Source organism: Syngnathus scovelli, chromosome 1 (genome assembly GCF_024217435.2).
Source record: "Syngnathus scovelli strain Florida chromosome 1, RoL_Ssco_1.2, whole genome shotgun sequence".
Lineage (NCBI taxonomy): Eukaryota > Metazoa > Chordata > Actinopteri > Syngnathiformes > Syngnathidae > Syngnathus > Syngnathus scovelli.
The window spans coordinates 8,584,770-8,607,049 of NC_090847.1; the positions used below are offsets into that span (position 1 = coordinate 8,584,770).

Genomic DNA, 22,280 nt, shown 5'->3' on the forward strand with positions numbered 1-22,280 from the left:
AGTGTGTGCACATTAATAAGCATACATTAAACGGGAGCACCTGCAGGCGATGCATCATTGCCAGACTAAAAATTCTGTAGGAAAACTGGGGGAGGGTTTCAAACTAGGGTTTTAAACGAGGGTCGGGCCTTCAAAGTCAGGTTTTCATACTAGGGTTGTCTTTTTAAATTGGGGTTTCAAACCAAGTTTAGGATTTCAAAGGAGGGGTTCAAACTAGGTTTAGGGTTTGAATTTTGGATTGGGGTGTTGGTTTAGGGTTTTAAACAAAACAGTGCATTTGTAGTTTTGTAAAATAACAATAGGCAGTCACTATAAAATCCAATTCAACATTCTGAAAATAGGGAGCAGACCAGGATGACTGCTCTCATTGACCAAAGTTGACTCCAGTTCAAATTAATTACCTCTGGAAAAAGGGTAATGTGTCCATTAGTGTGGGTTTATTTATTCATTTGTTTGTTACCTACTTCAGTGATCCCCAACCACTGTGCCGTCTTCACTCCCTGTAATTGCTCACGCACTCTGGCTCTCTTTTCACTTGTCACTTTTATCTTTGCGGCTAAACTTTAAGAGATGTCGGAAGAAAATGTGATTGCTCCGCTCTGCCGTTTAGGGATGATAAAGGCGATCAGTTATTAGACTACAAGCAGGAGATTCACATGATGGAGGAGCAACTAAAAAAGCTTCAGAAAAAGGTTCGTGTGCGACACATTGTAAGGTGTGTACTTTACACAACTGCAATGGTAGGTCTTTTCACAGTTGGAAGTAAATTGCACTTGGCTGAACTATCAGTTGTCAACTGTGTGTATACACCTTTACGAAAAAATTATATTTGGGCTGTTTGACTCAAACTCCGTCACCCATTCTGTGTCAGTGCTGTTTGTACAGAACAGAGACAAGGGAAAATGGAGGGTAATAACTCCTACCTATTAAGACACAAGTTCACAATTCCAGCTTTCATTTGATCAAATTTACATCTGGTTGTGTCAAACAACTCAGGACAGAGTAACTTTTGTTTGAAGCCACTATCTTTGGTTGAGATTAATCTTGGTCTCATCAGTCCATAAAACTTTGTTAGATGTTAGAACATGTTAATGTACTGTAAACTATAGTAGCCTGAATAAAGTGTGTAATGCATGTACACATAATGACTGTGCTTTCAATTCTGTGAGGCATCATGTCAATAACATTCAACCTTACTAGAAACAGCTGGCACTAATGTCACTAACATGTTTCGCTGACCTCACCGACACTCTTGTATGTATGCACACGTCTGCAGAACCGCTCCCTGCAGAGTGAGTCTAGGGGCCTACGTGTTTTGCGGGATGAGCTGGATTGCGCCCGTGAGAGAGCGGTGCGGTCTGAGCAGCTTCAGAATGAGCTCCAGAGCTGTAAACATAGACTGCACAGCTTGGAGGTGACACGCACTCAGCTCAAGGTACACACACACACGCACACGCGCACACGCACGCTCACACACAGACACACACACGAGTGGCTGGACCATTCACAGCAAAGAGCAAGCAAGCAGAGCAACATCATAAGATTGTTTGGCAGAAAGATTCACCCCATGAAGCTGCTTAATTTGAAAAATAAAGCAGTAGAAATTATGTTTGGTTATAAGAGCTTTTAGTCACACACAGGATTTACTTGGCTACGCTTTAAGTCGTGCACTCACGTCCTTGTGAAACACCACGCTTTCCCTGCTGTCACCTTCTCACTCTGTCTTGGCTCGGCATCCCTGTGGCGACCCAGATTAGCTCAAAGGATCCTCCAGGCCTCTGTTGAGGCTTCATTCTCCACTAATGCTAATTAAACATTGGAGAATAGTGGAGAATATAAGCAGTCAAAGACAAGCTAACAGGAATTTGTTCAAAAGACAGAATAACTGAATTCACCACTGTTTGAGTACTTATAAGTCATGTCACAATTTAGAAATGTACTCATTAAGAAAAAAAACACACTGGTCCATTACACATTTGCAATCAGGTGGCTACTGACAATTTCTTAGACCAAGTCATTGTTAACATATCGTAGCAATGACATTTTTGCCACCTGTAGGAGCAGCAGCAGATGTGTGCGGCCCTGCAGGAAGCCAAAATTCTTTTGGAGGAACAGCTGGCTGACGTGAGGGCCCGATGCTCCGCACTGAGGGAGCTGGAGAAGGACAACCTGCTGCTGCGTCAGCGGATTATAGACATAGAAGTGGTGAGTCAAGCCAAAGACATACTACATCTATGGGTCGTTCCAAAATAGGAATTGTTTTGAAAAACATACCAACCACCTTTGAAAACATTTATTCTTGTGGCTATGGTATCCAGACCTGCAAATGGAGATGCAATGTGTTTTTTCTGAACAATTATTAAAGGACACCAATAGTGAAATTTAATTTAATGTTTTTTTTAACAGTATTAAGTGATAATGATTTGTCTACAATACAACTTCCAGTAGCAATTCCAATCTTACGTCTTGACAAACACACACAGTATGATAAATGCTAGTTAAGCAATTAACAACAATCAGAATAGCTTGTTTGTTTGGAGGCTGTTTCCACCACGGGGATGAGCACAATTACAAGACGCCACTGTGTTAGCCATAAAGTCATAAAATCACATTCACATACTGTTATGATGGCCAAATACAATGACAGCACTGATCAATCATATTTGTTCACACCTCGAGCAAGAATGCCAGCAACCAATCACAATCGCTTTCCTAAAAGCAAGTGCAGCCGCTGCTGCTTTTAGATACCACTGTTCTGTCAGGATCAGAAGTGCAGCGCTGCTTAAATGCTCGTCAACAATCACTGCAGTGTCATTACTGCACACATGGACACACTTGCACCCATTGAAGGTCGCCCCTGTGAATGCATGACCTTTTGCACGCAGAGAACATTAATTACTATTAAAGTCCCACTGATCCTACCCGTGTGTCGCAAGGTTGGAATGTTTCGGTCTTAACGAGAACATCAGTTCTTTTCTAATGGCAAGATGCACTTATAATCTGTTCTCTTTTATTGGCTGTATCTAATATTTTGTTGGACAGCACAATGAATAAGTGAATAGCGTACCGCACGAGTTCTATTTTTAGACCAGAAGGCCGCGTGACGTCACAGCCTGAGCCGGAATGGGGTCAACATAGAAGCGCAATTGCAGACAACGCTTAGTACCACTGCTTTTGTGCCCGTTTATCTGCTCGTTGGAGGCATAATTTATTTGTAATAGAGTGTTACTTTAATACAAAATGTTATTGGTTTTCTTTTGGGAATGTATTGATGAAAAATTAAAGGGGCTCTAATATCAATGGAGTAGAAATATTCACTTTTGAAGTATTGGCTTCTGAATCGTCAGCTATTTGAGACCTCTTGCTCTGCTTCTTGTTTTCTACTCTTATACCTAATTGATAGCGAACACGGAATTGTTGAGGGCAGGGCCTTTTGTCTCTTATTGGTTGTTCTTCCTCAGCCGGGGTGGTTTATAAAGAAAATCAAATTAGGAAAATGGTCCAGTGAGGGATGATTCTTTTGTCAGGAATGATTTGAGCCAGGGTGACCAAATGCAGCTTGAACCAGGGTTTTTTGAAGAGAAAGGGAGTTGGAAGGGAGGCAGGTGGGGAACCGACAACACAGACGGAATAGAGACTCACGGGCAGCAAACAGACAGACCGTCCGACAGAAGTCCACTTGGACAAGAATAAATTCTGACCGTGAGCCTCCAGACAGACCGGGGGAAACCCAGACGACAGGAACACTGGGCGCGGGCAGGGACTGAACACAACAGTAGACACCGACAAGGAGGAACACACGGGTAAGGTTTAAATACATGAGACAACGAGAGGGAGCAGGTGACAGACATTACGGTGATGAAGGGGTGTGGCTGAGGGAAGTTGCCGGCCGAGCGTGCTCTGGCACGGGCATGACAGTTTTTCACTGTCAGGTTTGTATTCATAGGGAAAAAGTGTTTTTTCTGTTTTGAGTCCGGAAACTACAAACTCGCTTTATGAAGTGAATACGGTACATTTCCCTCAATATATCTTCTTTGTGTAGGAGCGTGACACAGAAAGGCAGCGTGTTGATGAGCTACTGGAGCTGAACATGAGCCTCGAGGCGGACCTGCGGGAATGCGGCGACAGCAGTAGTGCCGGCATTCCTGCTCCGGTGGCTGCCGCTCACCATCGTTTCCTCCAATCAGAGGATTCTGACGAGGAGCTGTGTGAGCTGATTGGTCAGAGCCCCTGCTTGTCTGCACCTTGTCATTTAAGACATTTTAATTAACTGATAAGAGAAAATATGTTGTGGAAGGATCATAAAAAAGAAAACAGCATGATACCATTTATCAATTTCTCCACTTTTCCCATATCAGCTTTTTTTCTTTTAAATGTATATCCCCCCCCCCCCCCCCCCCCCCCCCCCCCCCCCTTTTTGACGTATTCAGACCAGAAGCCTCTGAGTGTGGAAGTTGGCGAGGCCTCGACACTGATGCTGCTGGGAGCAGAGCAGGAGAACGCGAGGCTGAGGAGATGTCTGGAGGAGCTACAGGCCCAGCAGGAGGTCAGGGGTCATAAAGAGCATGAGAGCTGTGATGCGCAGGAATAATTCCGTCCCAGTGAGATTGGAGGTCAAACTGACACTTTGGATTGCATTAGTTTCCGTGACGACTCTAAATTGTCCTTAGGTGTGAATGTGTGAGCGAATGGTTGTTTACCAACCCTGTGTTTGCATCCCTTAAAATAGTGTCTTGAAGTGTGCAATATTTTCTCAATGGGCTGTTCCCTTTTCTAACCTAGCCACGCAATTTGGCACCATACTTGTAGCCTGGCAAGCCTCAGAAATTCGCTTGATGAAACTAGCCACCAAACTCAATCGCTGGTACATATTGTGCCCTTTTGGCAAAAGAAATAGTAAATGCCGGTAAGTCTTTGCACTGTGGTCTTTGCATTTGATGGATTTAACTGACATTAAATGCAGTATACATTGCATCCATGCGAGTTAATCCTTTCTGTATTCTACATTCTGTCATTTCTTAAGTTACATCAATGTAGCCAGTTTCTTTGAACTCTATTTTTATGACCTGCCAAAACTGATTTAAATGATTGTGTGATGACATAACATTTTCCTATTTAAATACTTTGAAGTAAAGGAAGTGTTTTGAGTTATTTCAAGCTTATTTGATAGAAGCAGTAAAAGACACAAAAGTAGACAATAAAAAGATAATTCCAACCTCTGACAGTTCTCCTCCGCTGTGTTTCCATTGTACTTTCCAGTTTCATAATCTGAAGAATGAAAATGCTACTTTGAAGCTGCGACTAGAGGAGCTAATGGCTAGCCTGCAGCGCACAGAAGGCAAGCGGGACGACGCAGGAGCGAAGCAGTTGGACAGGGAGAACAGCGAGAAGGGCGTCCAGGGATCTGAATCCTGCAGGGGAGAGTGTGAAGGCATGGTGAGGTTGACAGAGGAGAAGGAGCGCAGACGGGAACTCATGGTGACGCAAAGGGAAGCAGGGGTCGGGGAAGAGGTTCTCCATGTTAAAGGAGAGAAAGCAGAACCGCATGATGCGGCGATCCAACCCAAAAGAAGAGGAGAAGCAGAAGGCGACCATATCGACATTCAAAAGCAAAATGAGTCTAAAAATGAAACAGCCACATTAGACATCCAAAATAAAGGAAGTCAACAAGAACCCAAGGCTATAGAACAGGCTACGTGTGGCCTTCCTGGTGCTGATGCTGCTTTGACAAGGTGTCTCCACAAGGCCCAGGAAGAGGCTGACAGGCAGGCTGTGGTGGCCCAGGACCTGCGCTCCAAGCTGGGGGATCAGAGCCGGAAGACGTGGGAGGCCGAGCAGAGGCTGACGCTCCTGGAGGCCGAGTTGCAATACCTGAGGAAAGCTGCGGAGAATCTCGGGGAGGCTCGAAGGCAGATCGAGGTATGGAGCCTGGGATGAGGAGAGGGAGGGAGGGAGGGAGGGAGGGAGGGAGGGAGGGAGGGAGGGAGGGAGGGAGGGAGTGGACATGGGATCGGATTTGAGATTGATGGTGGTAATAATAGTAATCAGGAGACTGTGTGGCTGGTAGTAGAGATGACAAATTGGCAGCCAGACAAAAGCGTGCATGCATTGGACACGCTACGAGTTCCTTAAAAATAGCCAGAAATCATTTGAGAAGTAAAGAATGCAGCAAATGCAACTGTGACAACGGGCATTTATCATAATACAAATGTACGCAAAGATACTAAGCAGTTTTGATTACACTTTCCAAATGTATTATCATTACTCTAATCACTACAGCCTTGCAGAGGATCTTACAGTCTCGATTTTGAATGCATTTTCCCCTTTCAAAAATGAGGTCATCAGAATTTGAGAAACTAAGTACAACCACAAAAGAAATGCCAATCAATCTTTGTGTTTTGGTGTGAGCCCTGTTGTTTATCAAATGATTGCAGGCGACATCTTGAATTACAAAGTATGATGGGAGATGTTTTCAACAAAAGGACCATTGGTTTTTGATAGATTCTCCTATTTACATTTTTGAGACTGTATGCATCTAAATAAATTTCTCGGTTGGTACTTACTACATATTTAAATCTGGACCTAAATCTAATAATTTTTTGGCCCTGTCAAATATAACATGGACTCATTGTAAAAGTTCCATGGGTGGTTATTTATAATTTCAGGTTGGACCCCCCCCCCCCCCTTAGAATAGAAACAAATTATATTGAATGTAATTTAATTAGTGTAATTTAATTAATGTAATTTATTGTACGTAATCACTTTCCTAACCACCTAACCCTCACAAATGGGTGTAGATTCCCCATCCAAATGGCAAAAAATGTATGTTTTCCTATTACACAATTATATTTATATATATATATATATATATATATATATATATATATATATATATATATATATATATATATATATATATATATATATATATAAAAGAATTAAATAAACTATGACAGGAGTTTTTTTTATATATACTATATATATAAAAAACTCCTGTCATGGTTTATTTAATTCTTTTTGGAGCACGTTACCACATCCCCTGTAACGCTGCAAATTATGTACATGCCTGAAATCAAAACTTTTTATTGGCTCCTTTGTCCTGCGCCACACTAAATATAATGGGCTCTTTTTTGGCCAATGTAACAGTCCTCAACAAAGACTTGTGAAAATGTGTATTCTATTTTTGGTCTTATCCTGCTGCCTATTGCCTACTATCGGCTGTTTTACTATAGCACATGAAAAATACTTTCTCACCCAACATTGCCAGAAATCTGTGATGATGGCATGTTTCTCTCTCACGTCTCACATGCATGTTTCAGGTTCTACAGTGTGACGCCGGGGTCATGGAGGAAGAGCTGTGCCGCCTGCGGAGTCAAGCCGAGCTTCACAACATGCAAACGACAGTCATCGCCAGCCTGGAGGGTGAACGGGCAGCATTGGAGAGAGACAGGGACACGCTGCGTGGCACCGTGGATGCCCTCCGCGTTGTTCAGCGCAAGGTTGGCCAGTATACATGCACACGGCTACACTCACACACGCGCACACACGCGCGCGCGCGCGCACACACACACACACACACACACGCGCGCGCGCGCGCGCACACACACACACACACACACACACACACACACACACACACACACACACACACGCACACACACACACACACGTACACAGTGGTGACAGTAAACAAGACATTCTATTTTTTTCTGGGAGAGAAATGTAACAAACAAGCACACGTGTTAAAGGGTGCACTTTTTTACGTATTGACAAGAACGTCTATACTCACAAAAGGTCAATTCACTGCTTATTATGAGCACTTTAGCTTGAAGTTCCACATATTACCATTTCTTAAGAAGGATGTGAAAAAGTAGCCAATTTCTTCTCATGGAAAAAAAATCCAGAATGACCGTCAGTGTGCTGTTTGCAGAAGAACTGTAAGTCATAAGAAAGGCTGCAAGCTAAGGAAAAGAACAGTGCTTAGTCAGCATGAAAGAAATACCATAAAAAGGATCCATGAATACCTTCCATTTAGGAAGTTGCACCTTGGCTTTTTCCTCTAATATCCAGTAGGGATATGGTTTATATATTTTCAAGTTAGCTGCAGTCACTCAAATGTTGTTGTTTTTTTTCACACCATAAGACTGATATCTTAAGCATCCAAGAGTCGATCTTTATACAGCATAAAATGTACTTGAATACACACTTTAATACAAGTTCTGGAGAGCTATACATATAACAATTCTACCTTTGTAAACTTACTGTCAGAGAGCAGTAGTAATTTTTTTTAGTTCCACAGAACTGCACTATGAGCAAGTAAAACCTCAATACATACAAGATCACGTATTACAACAACTACTGGATATGTCCCGATAGAGCATGTGCTCAGTATCAACATGCTTTTATATTTGCAGTTGATATGTCTTGAGCTTGTGTTTCTACTCTGACAAGCCAGTGAGCAGCAAATACTGAGAATTAATGGCGACTCAAGCGCTTGTGTTAAATGAAACATGAAATACACTCGGTCTGCTTCAGCTGCAGGGAGTTGAACGCAAACGGGAATTTACAACTTGCCAATATCCTCTGTTGCTTCTTGTGTTGACTCAAGTTTTCTACCTGGAGACACAACACATTTGGTCATTTGTAGTGATATGATACAGTCAACTGATATTCTCACAGTATTCCTAAAGGACACTATTAAAAGAAGCCTGATGTGGAATTTCTGACCCAGCGTCAAAGTTTGTTTAATACCAGTCTATAAAAAATTTCTACTGACTGGCCGAGAGCGAAGAATTTTCAATCTCTTTCGTTCCCTTGGCTGTGCAGTTTGCATTTGGCTCCCGAGGCCTGGCTCGTATTTTCAGATTCAGGTGTCATTAATGCTTTATTTGCTCTCATATTCACGTAACATTTATGTTGCTCCCTTCAGCTGCTATATGATGGCAAGCTATGTTTTTTTTTTTTTTTATCATGTGGTGTTGCTTGTAGTCCTCATATAACAACTTTAATCTCTGTAAAGTGACAAGACAAACAGATAAGTAATCCAGACCTTTTCACACTGCACTTAGCAAGCATGACCACTTAATTGTCATTGTGTACAAACTGTAATTCTTAACATTCTATTGAATTATGTCACTGACGTATATTTCATTTAATCAGGTTTAATCAAGTTGATCAAAAACACAATATAATTTTGTTGGTGGTTTTTTGGATCATAGTTGCCACAGATGAATGGCCTTCCCATTCATTTCAAAGGGGAAAGCTGATTTAGCATAGGCAGGTAGATTTAAAGGAACCACTATGAATCTTTATACCTAATCATTATTACCATGTTCTCTTTAATCAGAGCGAACAGTTAGCGTTGACCACTCAGGCGCTCAAGGCCGAGCTGGAACGTCAGGGTCGCGCTTTGGAGACTTCTCGCCACAGAGAGGAGGAGCTAGAGGCGGAGGTACATGATGCCGGACTGGAGGCTCAAAACGCATCACGGGCCCGGGACCAGGCGCTGCTGGACGTGTCACGCCTGGAGCAAGAGAAAGACGCGTGCCAGTCAGAGCTGGATGGCCTGCGGAAAGAAGCGAGGCAGCGGGAAAGGGATGCAGTGAGACTCAGACAGCAGCTGCAGAGCACTAATGTGGCGCTGGAACACAGCAACCAGAGAGTGAGAGCCTTGGACGCTGATCGCAGGTACTGGTCCATAATCTATAAAAATAACACACACATGATCAAATATAAATGCATTTACATTATGCATTTATATTATTCATTGACATTATACTTTGTCATTCATTCATTAACTTTCCATTGTACTTAAAATGGGTTAAATAAAATATCAACATTGATGGTCTTATTGATTTATTCATAGGACCATGTGTCAGGAGCTGTCTGAGTCGAAGGAGCTCTGCACTCGCCTCCAGAAGCTGGAGCAAGAGCTCGTCACTCGGTTAAGCAGCCTGGAGGAGAGTAAACAGCAGTTGAAGGAGCAGTACGCAGACGCACAAGCCAAGAATCAGTCATTGTTGCAGGTGTGTGTGCATATGTGTGTCAGCGTATGTGTGAGAGTTAAAGATTGGGTTCTTTCTGGTTTCTGGACCAGAGGTGTTTGATTATAAAGTCACAGCTCATGAAGTTGCATGGTGATGATGGTCTCTTATCTTTTGTTGTTGTCAGGATCTGTCCAATGAGCAGATTCATTCTCAGAATCTTACTTCTGAAGTCCAGCACCTCAGTCAGAAGCTCCAAACAAACGAAACTCAACTAAAGGCCGCAACAGAATCTCTCAACCAATCACGGGACAGAACAGAGCCACTCACTCACCTTCTGAGTGAACGTGAGCCTCAGCTCCAGATGGGAAATGAGGATGAAGCAGACGCTTGTCCGACTGACCGGCGGGAGGCGTGGACCTCGGATCGAGACAAAGGTCATGACCTTCCTGTGTCGCCCCATGAAGCCACAGGAGAGAGAGAGAGGCAGCTCACTCGCAGGCTGCTGGAGCTGGAAAAAGAGGTTAGCCTTTGGATTGTATTGAGCTTTGGATCTTATCTGCAAGATGTCTGCATTGTTTATGTGAGGGATGATGATCCATATATGTGGAAACTCTTTTGCCAGAGGGCTGACAACAGCGTCCACTTCCCTAGTCCAGCACTTTATTTTCACAAACTTTATCTGTCTTCATCACTTTGTATAATGTCACCTCAGCGACTCTTCATCTTCCTTATCTCAGCTGCTTTTCTCTTCCTTTTTGTCCCTCTTTTTCCGTCGACGCTTACTCTAAGAAAAATATCACTCACAATGTTAATGATATTGTTTGCACAACCTCCAAGGTCAGGAAGCTTGTTCATTTTATTTGCAGGATTGAGACGGTATTGAGGCGGCCGTACCAAACATACTCCTGTGCAGGAATGATTGATGCTACAAGTTGTGAAAAAAGTTGTATTCCCTCAAGCATCAGCATTGGTCTTGAAAACTAACAGACAGTGCACAGGTTTTCCCTAAAACAGAGCAGAATGAAATCTTTAGGGCAACTCAAACACAATTTGCACTCTTGGAAATCTTATTTTGGCTTTTGGTGTCGTCCAATATAACACCTGATTTGTTATTTGTTTCTTTTCCTATTGAGGTTTCGCTAAACGAGTCTTATTCAATTTTACATATGCCAGCCACGCTTTAGTTGGATTACTGTGCAGGTGCAAAGATTCCTGTTGCTCCAAATACATGGTAGTTTCAAAACAGAATATTATGATGTGCTATGTCATCTCACCTTGGTTACCATTTTAAAGCACTGTGAAGGAACATGTGCACACGTATTTTTGTAGGTGTGTGTCAAGAAGGCAAGACAATGTCTACATGCTGTAGGAGGATGAAATATTTACTAGCACCTGTGCTGTCTTTGTTTCCTCACTCTGATCACATCTGCCTCAGAGAGCCGTGGCGCTTGCTGGACAGGAGGCTTTGTTGTCGCGTCTGTCTCAGTCCCAGGAGACGTGCGAGCACCTGAGGGAGCAGCTGGAGGCGCTACGACGACACTCACTCAGCCTGCAGGACTCGTGTACTCGACTGCAGACGCTCAACACTCAGCTACAGGTGACACAACGCACAAAGAAAGGCAGACGGAGAAGAGCATGAGTCATATCAGTCGACGCCTTCTGAGGTTGTACATTGGGAACTGCAAAAAGGAAGAAATCATTGTTCTGTGTGCAGCCATGCTTTTTAATTTACAAATGTGTAGGTTTTAAAAGTGACATTGGCTGATATTTGTCAGCACGGCCAGTTCAGATTTTCTCTGCTTAATCTGACTTCCTTCCGCATTCCAAATACATGCATGTTATTTTCATTGAAGACTCTCAATTGCCCATAACAAGCACTATAGATAATAGATTTATTGATTGATTGTCAAATTGCATTTCAAGGCTGCGCATTTCCAAAATTAAGTCGCTTCATGGGAACCTTAAATTACTTGGACTGCTCGTATTACTACTAGAACTATTGATTAAAAAAAAAGAAGAAAAAAAAAAGAGGGGATGTAGCATTGTTGATTGTTGATTGCCGCCTTCAGGGCATGAGCAGCTTTGAAAGGGGGAGAAAGAAAAACAAGTCAGTAGTGCACACAAACACCATTATGGATGTGAACAGATAGAGATTGAGAGGGATGGTGTGGCAAATCCCTCAGGCAGTCTGGGCCCATGGTGGTGTATAACTAAGGCATGATTCAGCACACGACTGGCTCGGCCATCACAATGTGCTTCAATAAAACAGAAGAGACCTTTATTAGTCACCCAGAGGGGAACTTTAATGTTGAAACATTTATTGAACATGCTATAAACACACAAGCTGTAAGGAGACATATGCACAAACATAAGCCTTTGAGAAACGTACGTTGAAAACCATAGTTTTAGTTCCTTTAAAGAATTCACATTCACACTTATGGACAGTTCTCAGATAATCTCAGCATGCATGGGGATGGGAGGACGGCCAGAGCCAAGATTCAAACCCAGACTCTTACAGCTTTGAGGCAGCTGTGCTCACCATTAGTCTACCTTGCTGCCCGCAAACTGGCGCTGTAAGTGGCCTGCGGCAAGTAGTACTTCAGAGTTGGTTTACAAACACAAACACTTCATGGTTCTTCAGATGAGTACTTTTTGTTCAAATTCCTCACTTTGTAGCGCTATAGAAATCCAGCGTCATTGATACCCATTTGCAGTCTTTCTGTTTCTGATCATTGATATACACAGTGCCCAGGTTCTGAATGTAAGATTAGATTAAAATGGCAGCACCAACAGGGTGAAATCTGATTGGACCAAAAATATAACATTCACATAGATGTATTGGAAGCAGTGCAGTCAAGAATGCTATGTGATCAAGAGAATAGACTGTCAGGAATAAATTTAAACAATTTCATGGAACACAGATAAGAATTTAGACAGTAAATGTACATCACTATCTCTGATTTCATGACTACTACATATCTTGTGTATTCACAAAAATAGGTGGAACAAGCAACTGTAAACTCCCAGCATGCAGCGGCACTGGCACGCCACAGCGAGAGCGAGGCCCGGTGTGCGGCTCTGGAGGCGGAGTCTAAGGTGTGGGCACGGGAGCGAGAGGAGTCAACTGCCAGGGCGGAGACCCTCAAGCGGGACCACGAGCGACTGACGGTACTGCAACAGCGTCAGGAGACGGAGCTGGAAGAGCTTCTAGACAAACACTCGCGCCTACGGAGCAGCAGCCGCAGTCTGGAGGCGCAACACAGGGAGCTGGAGGCCAGGTACACACAAGCCGACCACAGCTACTAATAGTGGGAATGCGGAGAGACTAAGCTCTACTCCTATTATTGTGTGTAAAACCACTAAGTTGGATACACAACTGCAATAACTGATTGGTGAGGATACATAAAAAAAAAAAAAAAAAAAATTGCCGAGAGACTGATTCACACCACTGCTCTTGTGCATTAACAATTAATTTTGTGAATGCTGAGAAGGAAGGGCTCACACTACTGCTATTATTGTATTAGTAAATGCTGGGAGATCAATACTACTATTCCACATCAAAAATGCTGAGAAGCAATCATCCACACCAGTTCTACTGCGGTAATTGGGGGCATTCTGACAGCCAAGCACTAAAACTTTTGCTATTATTGTCCGCACAAAATAAAAGTATTGTGTAGACAAGCATTCGCACCAATGGTATTGTGCGTCAAAAAATGTTTCTCGCTCAGTTTGATTGGGCTTTGTTGCCTTGTTCTTGCTCAACAGACCTGAGTGATTACTTTTTTCAAGCCCCACACTTATCTATGGCAATGACACAGCAATATCACGGCATTACCTCAAATCCAGTGTATCCACTGTCCAATCAAGTTGATGTCATCCTTACGCTTTTGAAATTGCTATGGTATGTTGTGATGCATTAACCTGTCTTCAGTTCATTTTCTTTAGCATTTTGCCTTTGGGACATTTTTCAACAATCACATGCAATTGCTTTTCCTGCCAAACCATGTTAATGTATGTGTGTGTGTGTGTTGTATAGCTACAAAGAGTTGCTGGGTGCTAAAAGCCAGCTGGAGGAGAGAGAGCGAGAGATAAAAATGGAGCGAGAGAAGATGGAAGCAGAAGCCCAGAGTCGACTGGCGCAAGAACGAGAGTTGGAGAGGCTGAAAGAGGACAGCGAGAGGTGACAAATACACAAAGAGTTGGCATTCAGCTCCCCTCCCTCATGAGCTCTCACATTTACACTTGACATTATTGCTTTACTATGGATCAGAGGATACAAAACAAGAAGTGTGGGTTCAATGCAAATGCAATACAGTGTGTATTACTCATTGACGTGGGCGCTAAACAGCGGAAGCGAGGAAAAACAAAACAGGCAAGATGCGAGAACAGGAAAGTCTAACAGATTAGAAAAAATTGTTTTGATGTGAACTCTGACAATCATTAAATGACATCCCATTATGTGTTGTCACCATCACATTGACAGAAGTGATTAATGACACCTTTGTAATGATAGTCTGCCAAACTGAAGAATAATGTTCTCATGTTGTGGATGTGAGTGTTGTTTAGCTAATAGCTGCTCTGCAGTTTCCAATGAGCCCCTTAAACTTGTTAATCAGCATACATTTTCGTAATCAATGATAGAGACTTTAGGTAGTCCACCCAGCCATTTTCTGAAGCAGTAATTCCCAACCACCTGTCAGAGGCTTTGTTAATCTATGACAGTGAACATCGAGAACAATTACATTTAGTATAATTGATATGAGTTTCTCATGCCACAAATAAAGTCATAACATGCACATAATGAGTAAGAACAGCACGTGTATTGAAAATAACCACATAACTTTGCTTTTGCAGCTAGTGTAATGCTAACACATGATAGGAATTACCATAGACGGATAATGAATAGCATCAATATTGCTGTGTTAAAGTAGGTTTGAACACAAAAAGTGCTGCAACACATATAAACAAACAATATAAGAATTTCAAAGTCAAAGTCAAAGTCAGCTTTATTGTCAATTTCTCCACATGCCAAAGACACACAAAGAAACCGAAATTTCGTTCCCCCCTATCCCACGGTGACAAGACATGGCTCACAACAGACAAACAAGTAAACAAGTATAACAAAAGCGTGCTGAATAAATAATGAATAAATAACACAACAATAAATAAATAAATAAGAGAAAAAAAAGGCGCAAGTGCGCGTACAGCAGACATTCCCGAAAATAGCGCAACAGTGCCGCACGCTACGCAGAAGGGGGTAGCGAGTTCAGGGCCCTAACAGCCTGGAGAAAGAAGCTGTTGGCGAGTCTGGTGGTGCGGGAGCGCAGGCTCCTGTACCTCTTCCCAGAGGGCAGAAGGTCAAACAAAGAGTGAGCCGGGTGACTCACATCTCTGGCAATCGAGGTTGCCTTGCGGGCGAGATGGGAGGTGTAAATGTCCTTCAGGGAGGGGAGCGAAGATCTAGACAATATATATATATATATATAATCATATAAAATGATAAATTATATAAAATGATAAATTATTGTAGTTGCATAGTCACTTATGTAGTCCTCTTTATTTGTTTCTGCATGAGAGTATTATGCTGCACCCAAACACTGTTTAATTCTTTAAATTCAATTTAATTGCGATTGGTATATATGTTTTTATAATTTACGATATCATTGGGTATTTTTTTTCTTATGACACATTTTAAGGCCCCACTGTTTATATTTATTCACCTGAGATGTCAAAATCCCATGGGCTCACCACCTGTGGGAGGGGCCAAAGGGGTCGGGTGCAATGTGTGCTGGGCGGCAGCCAAAGGCAGGGACCTTGGCGGTCTGATCCCCGGCTGCAGAAGCTGGCTCTTGGGACATGGAATGTCACCTCTCTGGCTGGAAAGGAGCCCGAGCTGGTGTGCGAGGCAGAAAAATTTCGACTAGATATAGTCGGACTAGCCTCCACGCACAGTTTGGGTTCCGGTACAAGCCCTCTCGAGAGGGGCTGGACTCTCTTCCACTCTGGAGTTGCCCACGGTGAGAGGCGTCGAGCAGGTGTGGGTATACTTATTGCCCCCCGGCTGGGCGCCTGCACATTGGGGTTCACCCCGGTGAACGAGAGGGTAGCCTCCCTCCGCCTTCGGGTGGGGGGACGGTTCCTGACTGTTGTTTGTGTCTATGCACCAAACAGCAGCTCAGAGTACCCACCCTTCTTGGGGTCCCTGGAGGAAGTGCTGGAGAGCGCTCCTTCTGGGGACTCCATCGTTCTACTGGGTGACTTCAATGCTCACGTGGGCAATGACAGTGAGACCTGGAAGGGCGTGATTGGGAGGAACGGCCCCCCCGATCTGAACCCGAGCGGTGTTCTATTGTTGGACTTCTGTGCTCGACATGGATTTTCAATAATGAACACCATGTTCAAGCATAAGGGTGTCCATGTGTGCACTTGGCACCAGGACACCCTAGGCCGCAGTTCGATGATCGACTTTGTAGTCGTGTCATCGGATTTGCGGCCGCATGTTTTGGACACTCGGGTGAAGAGAGGGGCGGAGCTGTCAACTGATCACCACCTGGTGGTGGGTTGGCTCCGATGGTGGGGGAAGATGCCGGTCCGACCTGGCAGACCCAAACGCTCTGTGAGGGTCTGCTGGGAACGTCTGGCAGAATCTCCTGTCAGGAAGAGTTTCAACTCCCACCTCCGGCAGAGCTTTTCCCACGTCCCGGGGGAGGCGGGGGACATTGAGTCTGAGTGGACCATGTTCCGCGCCTCCATTGTTGAGGCGGCCGACCGGAGCTGTGGCCGTAAGGTCGTTGGTGCCTGTCGTGGCGGCAATCCCCGAACCCGCTGGTGGACACCGGCGGTAAGGGATGCCGTCAAGCTGAAGAAGGAGTCCTATCGGGCCGTTTTGGCCTGCGGGACTCCGGAGGCAGCTGACAGGTACCGGATGGCCAAGCGGAACGCGGCTTCGGCGGTTGCTGAGGCAAAAACCCGGGCGTGGGAGGAGTTCGGTGAGGCCATGGAGAATGACTTTCGGACGGCTTCGAGGAAATTCTGGTCCACCATCCGGCGTCTCAGGAGGGGGAAGCAGTGCAACGTCAACACTGTTTACAGTGGGGATGGCGTGCTGCTGACCTCGACTCGGGACGTCGTGAGTCGGTGGGGAGAATACTTCGAAGACCTCCTCAATTCCACCTACACGCCTTCCATTGAGGAAGCAGGGCCTGGAGACTCTGAGGCGGATTCTCCAATCTCTGGGGTCGAAGTCACTGAGGTAGTTAAAAAACTCCTCGGTGGCAAGGCCCCGGGGGTGGATGAGATCCGCCCAGAGTTCCTAAAGGCTCTGGATGTTGTGGGGCTGTCATGGCTGACACGCCTCTACAACGTTGCGTGGACATCGGGGACAGTGCCTCTGGATTGGCAGACTGGGGTGGTGGTTCCCCTCTTTAAGAAGGGGGACCGGAGGGTGTGTTCCAATTACAGGGGAATCACACTCCTCAGCCTCCCTGGTAAGGTCTATTCAGGGGTGCTGGAGAGGAGGGTCCGTCAGGAGGTCGAACCTCGGATTCAGGAGGAGCAGTGTGGCTTTCGTCCTGGCCGTGGAACAGTGGACCAGCTCTACACCCTCGGCAGGATCCTCGAGGGTGCATGGGAGTTCGCCCAACCAGTCCACATGTGTTTTGTGGACTTGGAGAAGGCGTTCGACCGTGTCCCTCGGGAGGTTCTGTGGAGGGTGCTTCGGGAGTACGGGGTGCCGAGCCAACTGATAAGGGCGGTTCGGTCCCTGTATCACCGATGCCAGAGTCTGGTCCGCATTTCCGGCAGTAAGTCGGATTCGTTCCCAGTGAGGGTTGGACTCTGCCAAGGCTGCCCTTTGTCACCGATTCTGTTCATAATTTTTATGGACAGAATTTCTAGGCGCAGCCGAGGCGTTGAGGGGGTCCGGTTTGGGGACCTCAGCATCGCGTCCCTGCTTTTTGCAGATGACGTGGTGCTGTTGGCTTCTTCAGGCCGTGATCTCCAGCTCTCGCTGGAACGGTTCGCATCCGAGTGTGAAGCGGTCGGGATGAGGGTCAGCACCTCCAAATCCGAGTCCATGGTCCTCGATCGGAAAAGGGTGGAATGCCCTCTCCGGATCGGGGATGAGATCCTGCCCCAAGTGGAGGAGTTCAAGTATCTTGGAGTCTTGTTCACGAGTGAGGGGAGGATGGAGCGTGAGATCGACAGGCGGATCGGTGCAGCGTCGGCAGTAATGCGGACCCTGTACCGGTCCGTTGTGGTGAAGAGAGAGCTGAGCCAAAAGGCAAAGCTCTCAATTTACCGGTCGATTTACGCTCCTACCCTCACCTATGGTCACGAGCTATGGGTCGTGACCGAAAGAACGAGCTCTCGGATACAAGCGGCCGAAATGAGTTTTCTCCGCAGGATGTCCGGGCTCTCCCTTAGAGATAGGGTGAGAAGCTCGGTCATCCGGGAGAGACTCGGAGTAGAGTCGCTACTCCTCCACGTTGAGAGGAGCCAGATGAGGTGGCTCGGGCATCTTATCAGGATGCCTCCTGGACGCCTCCCTGGGGAGGTGTTCCGGGCATGTCCCACCGGTAGGAGACCCCGGGGACGACCCAGGACGCGCTGGAGAGACTATGTCTCTCAGCTGGCCTGGGAACGCCTTGGGATCCCCCGGGATGAGCTGGATGAAGTGGCTGGGGAGAGGGAAGTCTGGGAGTCCCTCCTAAAGCTGCTGCCCCCGCGACCCGACCCCGGATAAGCGGAAGAAGATGGATGGATGGATGGATGGATGGAGATGTCAAAATGTTGATTAAACTGTAACTTAATGTTCATATTAGAATGCACAAGAAGAACTAGAAGGTATGTGATGTGACATATTGCGGTCTCCAAACATACTGCATTTATAGCTTGTTATGATAATTATTGAATAATTTCGACAGATGCTTCTTACTTTGAAGTCACAGTGTGAGGAGCTAAGAATAGTCCATCCATGTTTATTCCAGAATTTACAAACCTTCCAACTGTGTCCATTAGATATGATTTCAGAGTAGAGTCCAACAGAGCTGATAGCTTACCTCAATAAACATGCGGTTTTGCAGGCAGTGAAATAAAATTAGAGTGTGATGTTAAATCATTTTTGAAGTGATATCAGATGTATTTTCTCTGTAGTTTTATAACTTTGAGTATGACTCATTGTGTTGTGTAATAATATAATAATGGGTTTAATTTAGAAAGCACATGAAGCAAAGCACCCTGCAGGACTTGAGCAATGAGCAAAGCTCTTGTCTTTGTGTGTATGTGCATCTGTTTGTGTGATCAGGCTCCAGGCCCAGCATAAAGAATTGGTTGCGTCCCAAGCAGAGCTGCTGGCTCAGGGCTCCTTGTTGAGAGGGGAGTTGAGTGCCTCCCTGCTGGAGAGGACTCGCCTGGAGGGGGAGCTCAGCACCTTGAGGGAGGCCAACCAAAGTCTGGACCTCAGCAATGCCCGCCTCACCAGCCAATTTCAGGTATCAACCCAACGCACGTGTGCATCCTCTCTCCGGCCTATACAACAGTGGTAGATAATTGGAACAGCACACCTCCACCAAAGCTAAACAGTCCTAAAAAAATGATTGATGATGTTCCACCACGGTACAAAATGAATGTTTTCTATATTTATAACAATAAAAATAATAAGAATGCCTTCTGTCACAAACAGCCAAAGCTTTGCACAATAGCTTCATCTGTTGTGTTGGATCTGGTCAGTCACTACTTGGCAACAAGAAATTTTCTATCCACAGATTCTCAGCCATAGCCCACCTGTGGGAAATGGTCAAATTTCACTCAATTAGTGCAAAAACTATTCATTTACTGCAAATAATGGATATTTTATCATTTACTGTATCTATGGTAGGGGCGTCAAACTCATTTTCAACTTGGACCACATCATAATTATATACTGTAAATGTATAATCGCCCCATCGCACGGTGGTGTCTTGAGATACGAGTTTAATTAGTTTGTGTCATGCCATCCCTTGCAGCCTCCTCAAAAAATGCAATGTGTTTTAGTATTGAGACAAATTCCACACTACACTTTATAAAAACTTAGAGTATGGACATAATTCAATAGAAAGTCACAGCTTGGCCATCTGGAACTGTATAGTACGGACTTATCACATATACAGTGATATTGGTTGTTCTTCGCAGAGGATAAATAATATATGTCTATGAGTATTGTTATATTATCTATCTACATGTATTGTTCCACTATTTGTGTTGAATACCTGTTGCTTAAACGATTCTAACACCATCAGTATAGTGGTTTGGTTACTACAGGCCGTACATTGGCTTCCTGCGCACACACTTTCAAACCTTCACCGCTGCGTGAATTACAGCCTTAATAAGATTTACCTAACTCATAGCTTTGTGGTTGTTTTGAATATACAAAGAGCAGCTCTCTGTTTTTCTGTCTATCAAACTGTTGCTTGTTAAATGAGTTGAGGTTACTTTCCCCATACAGCACATTTTTGCTCACACGTCAAAGCAAAGAATCAGCCAAATGACAGCTTGTATCACAAAAAAAACTCTCAAGTCGATTCACTTGAAGAGAATTGAAAGTCAGTCATGATAGTTATGGCCGAAAATATTTGGATACAGAACTACTGTCCAATGTACATTTGTGTGACATTTTTGTTTGGATATGTGCTGTGAAAATGTAAAAACTATCTATTAAATAAAATATGTGCCTCGGTGCTACAAAGGTTGAGTAAACCACATGGGGCAGCTTTTTGGAATTAGGGCTAAAGGCAGCACCCCTAACTGTTTGCCAGTCCACAAGACTTAAATATGGAAAGTTAGCTTTGTGAACCACTACACGACCAACAGCAATGTACTGCAATGGTGAAAACTCATTTGTCCAGTTTTATGAAAATAGGTTATCCATTTTTACATAATCCTCACTAACAAACAAACCGAATAATGATGCTCAGCTTTCTGTCGCCAAACACACCCACCATAATAAACAAATTAGATATCCAACAGACTTATACGTAACTTTGCTATCAAGTGAATTATTCATACAGGAAACACTAATTGTGCCCTCTGTGGGGAGTGCCATTACACAAGCCAGAAACTACTTAAAAGGCTTCTTTTTCTTCAGCTGTTCAAGCGCAAACAACTCCACGATACATAATGTGCCTACTTGTAAACAAGAATGATGTTGTGGGAATGGCGTCGATTTATATTGACCACTGAGGTAAATTAAACTTCACAACTGTAGGGGGAGCCCCGGAGCAATACACCCACTTATCCCTTACTGCTACTTTACCGCTTGATTCCAGTCTTAACTAAAACAACCATTTAATGTGTGCGCTCCAGTATTTGCTCCCCATAAAGTTCACAAAACCCACAAGTGTAGTAAAGGAGGAACACACCTTCAAACCTGCACTCGCACTCGGGTGTTTAATATTGCAGTTGCCGATTGAACATTTGCATGCAAAGAAGGATTTAATGCTTCACGGTGGAGACACTAGGAAACGTTACACTCTTGGAATAATAAAGCTAATTTATTTGAAGCATTATTGGGTAATTAAACCAAACATATTAGAAATTGATGGCAGGTTTTAGAGCCTGTTTTACATAGCCGTGGTCAGGGTGGAATCATTAGCATCTCATCAGAGCAGATTTTCCTAACACCTGATGGAAGCTGACGTCAGCTTTGGCACATGAGGAAAAGTGATTTGTCGAACTAACTTCAAATCGGCTTTCATCTTCTGCCTACGGCTGTCAAACTATGGCTAAGTGTTGAAAATGCTCCTCGCGCACTCAAGTCTGAAGTTGCAATGTGCAAATTGACTTTCCATAAAAGAGCCAAGCGGGAGACGCTTTGATAGGCCGCCTCAACCTGCTCCTCTAATGAAGAATATTTGGTGTGCTAATAGACAAGAACCACCAAAGACTATGCCAGAATCTGGCATGTTTTTCTAAATAATTCAAACTGACCAATGAGCCACACTTGGCTTGTCAAACTCGACAAATTAGCTTCGGTATTAATCAATTCAAGTTGCCTCCCAGTATCAGGTAACGAGCAGCATGTCATTCTCTATATCCGTTGAATTATTCCACTCAGCTTTATTTTCCTTCTTTTCTACGTTTCCATAATGCATGACGGAAAAGCCAATAAATAGTGGCAGAATGCGAAGGAGCGCTGCTTTTAATGCAATGTTTGCTTCGTGTCAAGACTCACAATCATCCTGCTGCAGTGCTGCGCTGCTAACTGTCGGGGAGTGAACGAGGAAATCATCAGCGCCATAAGACAATAGATATTTGTCC

At 44.3% G+C, this 22,280-nt stretch overlaps 1 protein-coding gene across 2 annotated transcripts in view; it reads left to right on the plus strand.

Annotated features, from left to right (window-relative positions):
* Positions 1–22,280, plus strand: part of ccdc88b (coiled-coil domain containing 88B) — a 41,973-nt gene that overhangs the window by 11,313 nt on the left and 8,380 nt on the right. For both annotated transcript variants that reach the window (XM_049736220.2, XM_068652012.1), the window contains exons 9-22: positions 611–692; positions 1,277–1,435; positions 2,059–2,205; positions 4,043–4,220; positions 4,431–4,546; positions 5,260–5,919; positions 7,320–7,499; positions 9,347–9,687; positions 9,866–10,025; positions 10,171–10,506; positions 11,422–11,583; positions 12,987–13,264; positions 14,023–14,166; positions 19,291–19,477. In XM_049736220.2, coding sequence (XP_049592177.1) covers positions 611–692; positions 1,277–1,435; positions 2,059–2,205; positions 4,043–4,220; positions 4,431–4,546; positions 5,260–5,919; positions 7,320–7,499; positions 9,347–9,687; positions 9,866–10,025; positions 10,171–10,506; positions 11,422–11,583; positions 12,987–13,264; positions 14,023–14,166; positions 19,291–19,477 — 3,130 coding nt within the window. The remainder of the gene's footprint in view (positions 1–610; positions 693–1,276; positions 1,436–2,058; positions 2,206–4,042; positions 4,221–4,430; positions 4,547–5,259; positions 5,920–7,319; positions 7,500–9,346; positions 9,688–9,865; positions 10,026–10,170; positions 10,507–11,421; positions 11,584–12,986; positions 13,265–14,022; positions 14,167–19,290; positions 19,478–22,280) is intronic.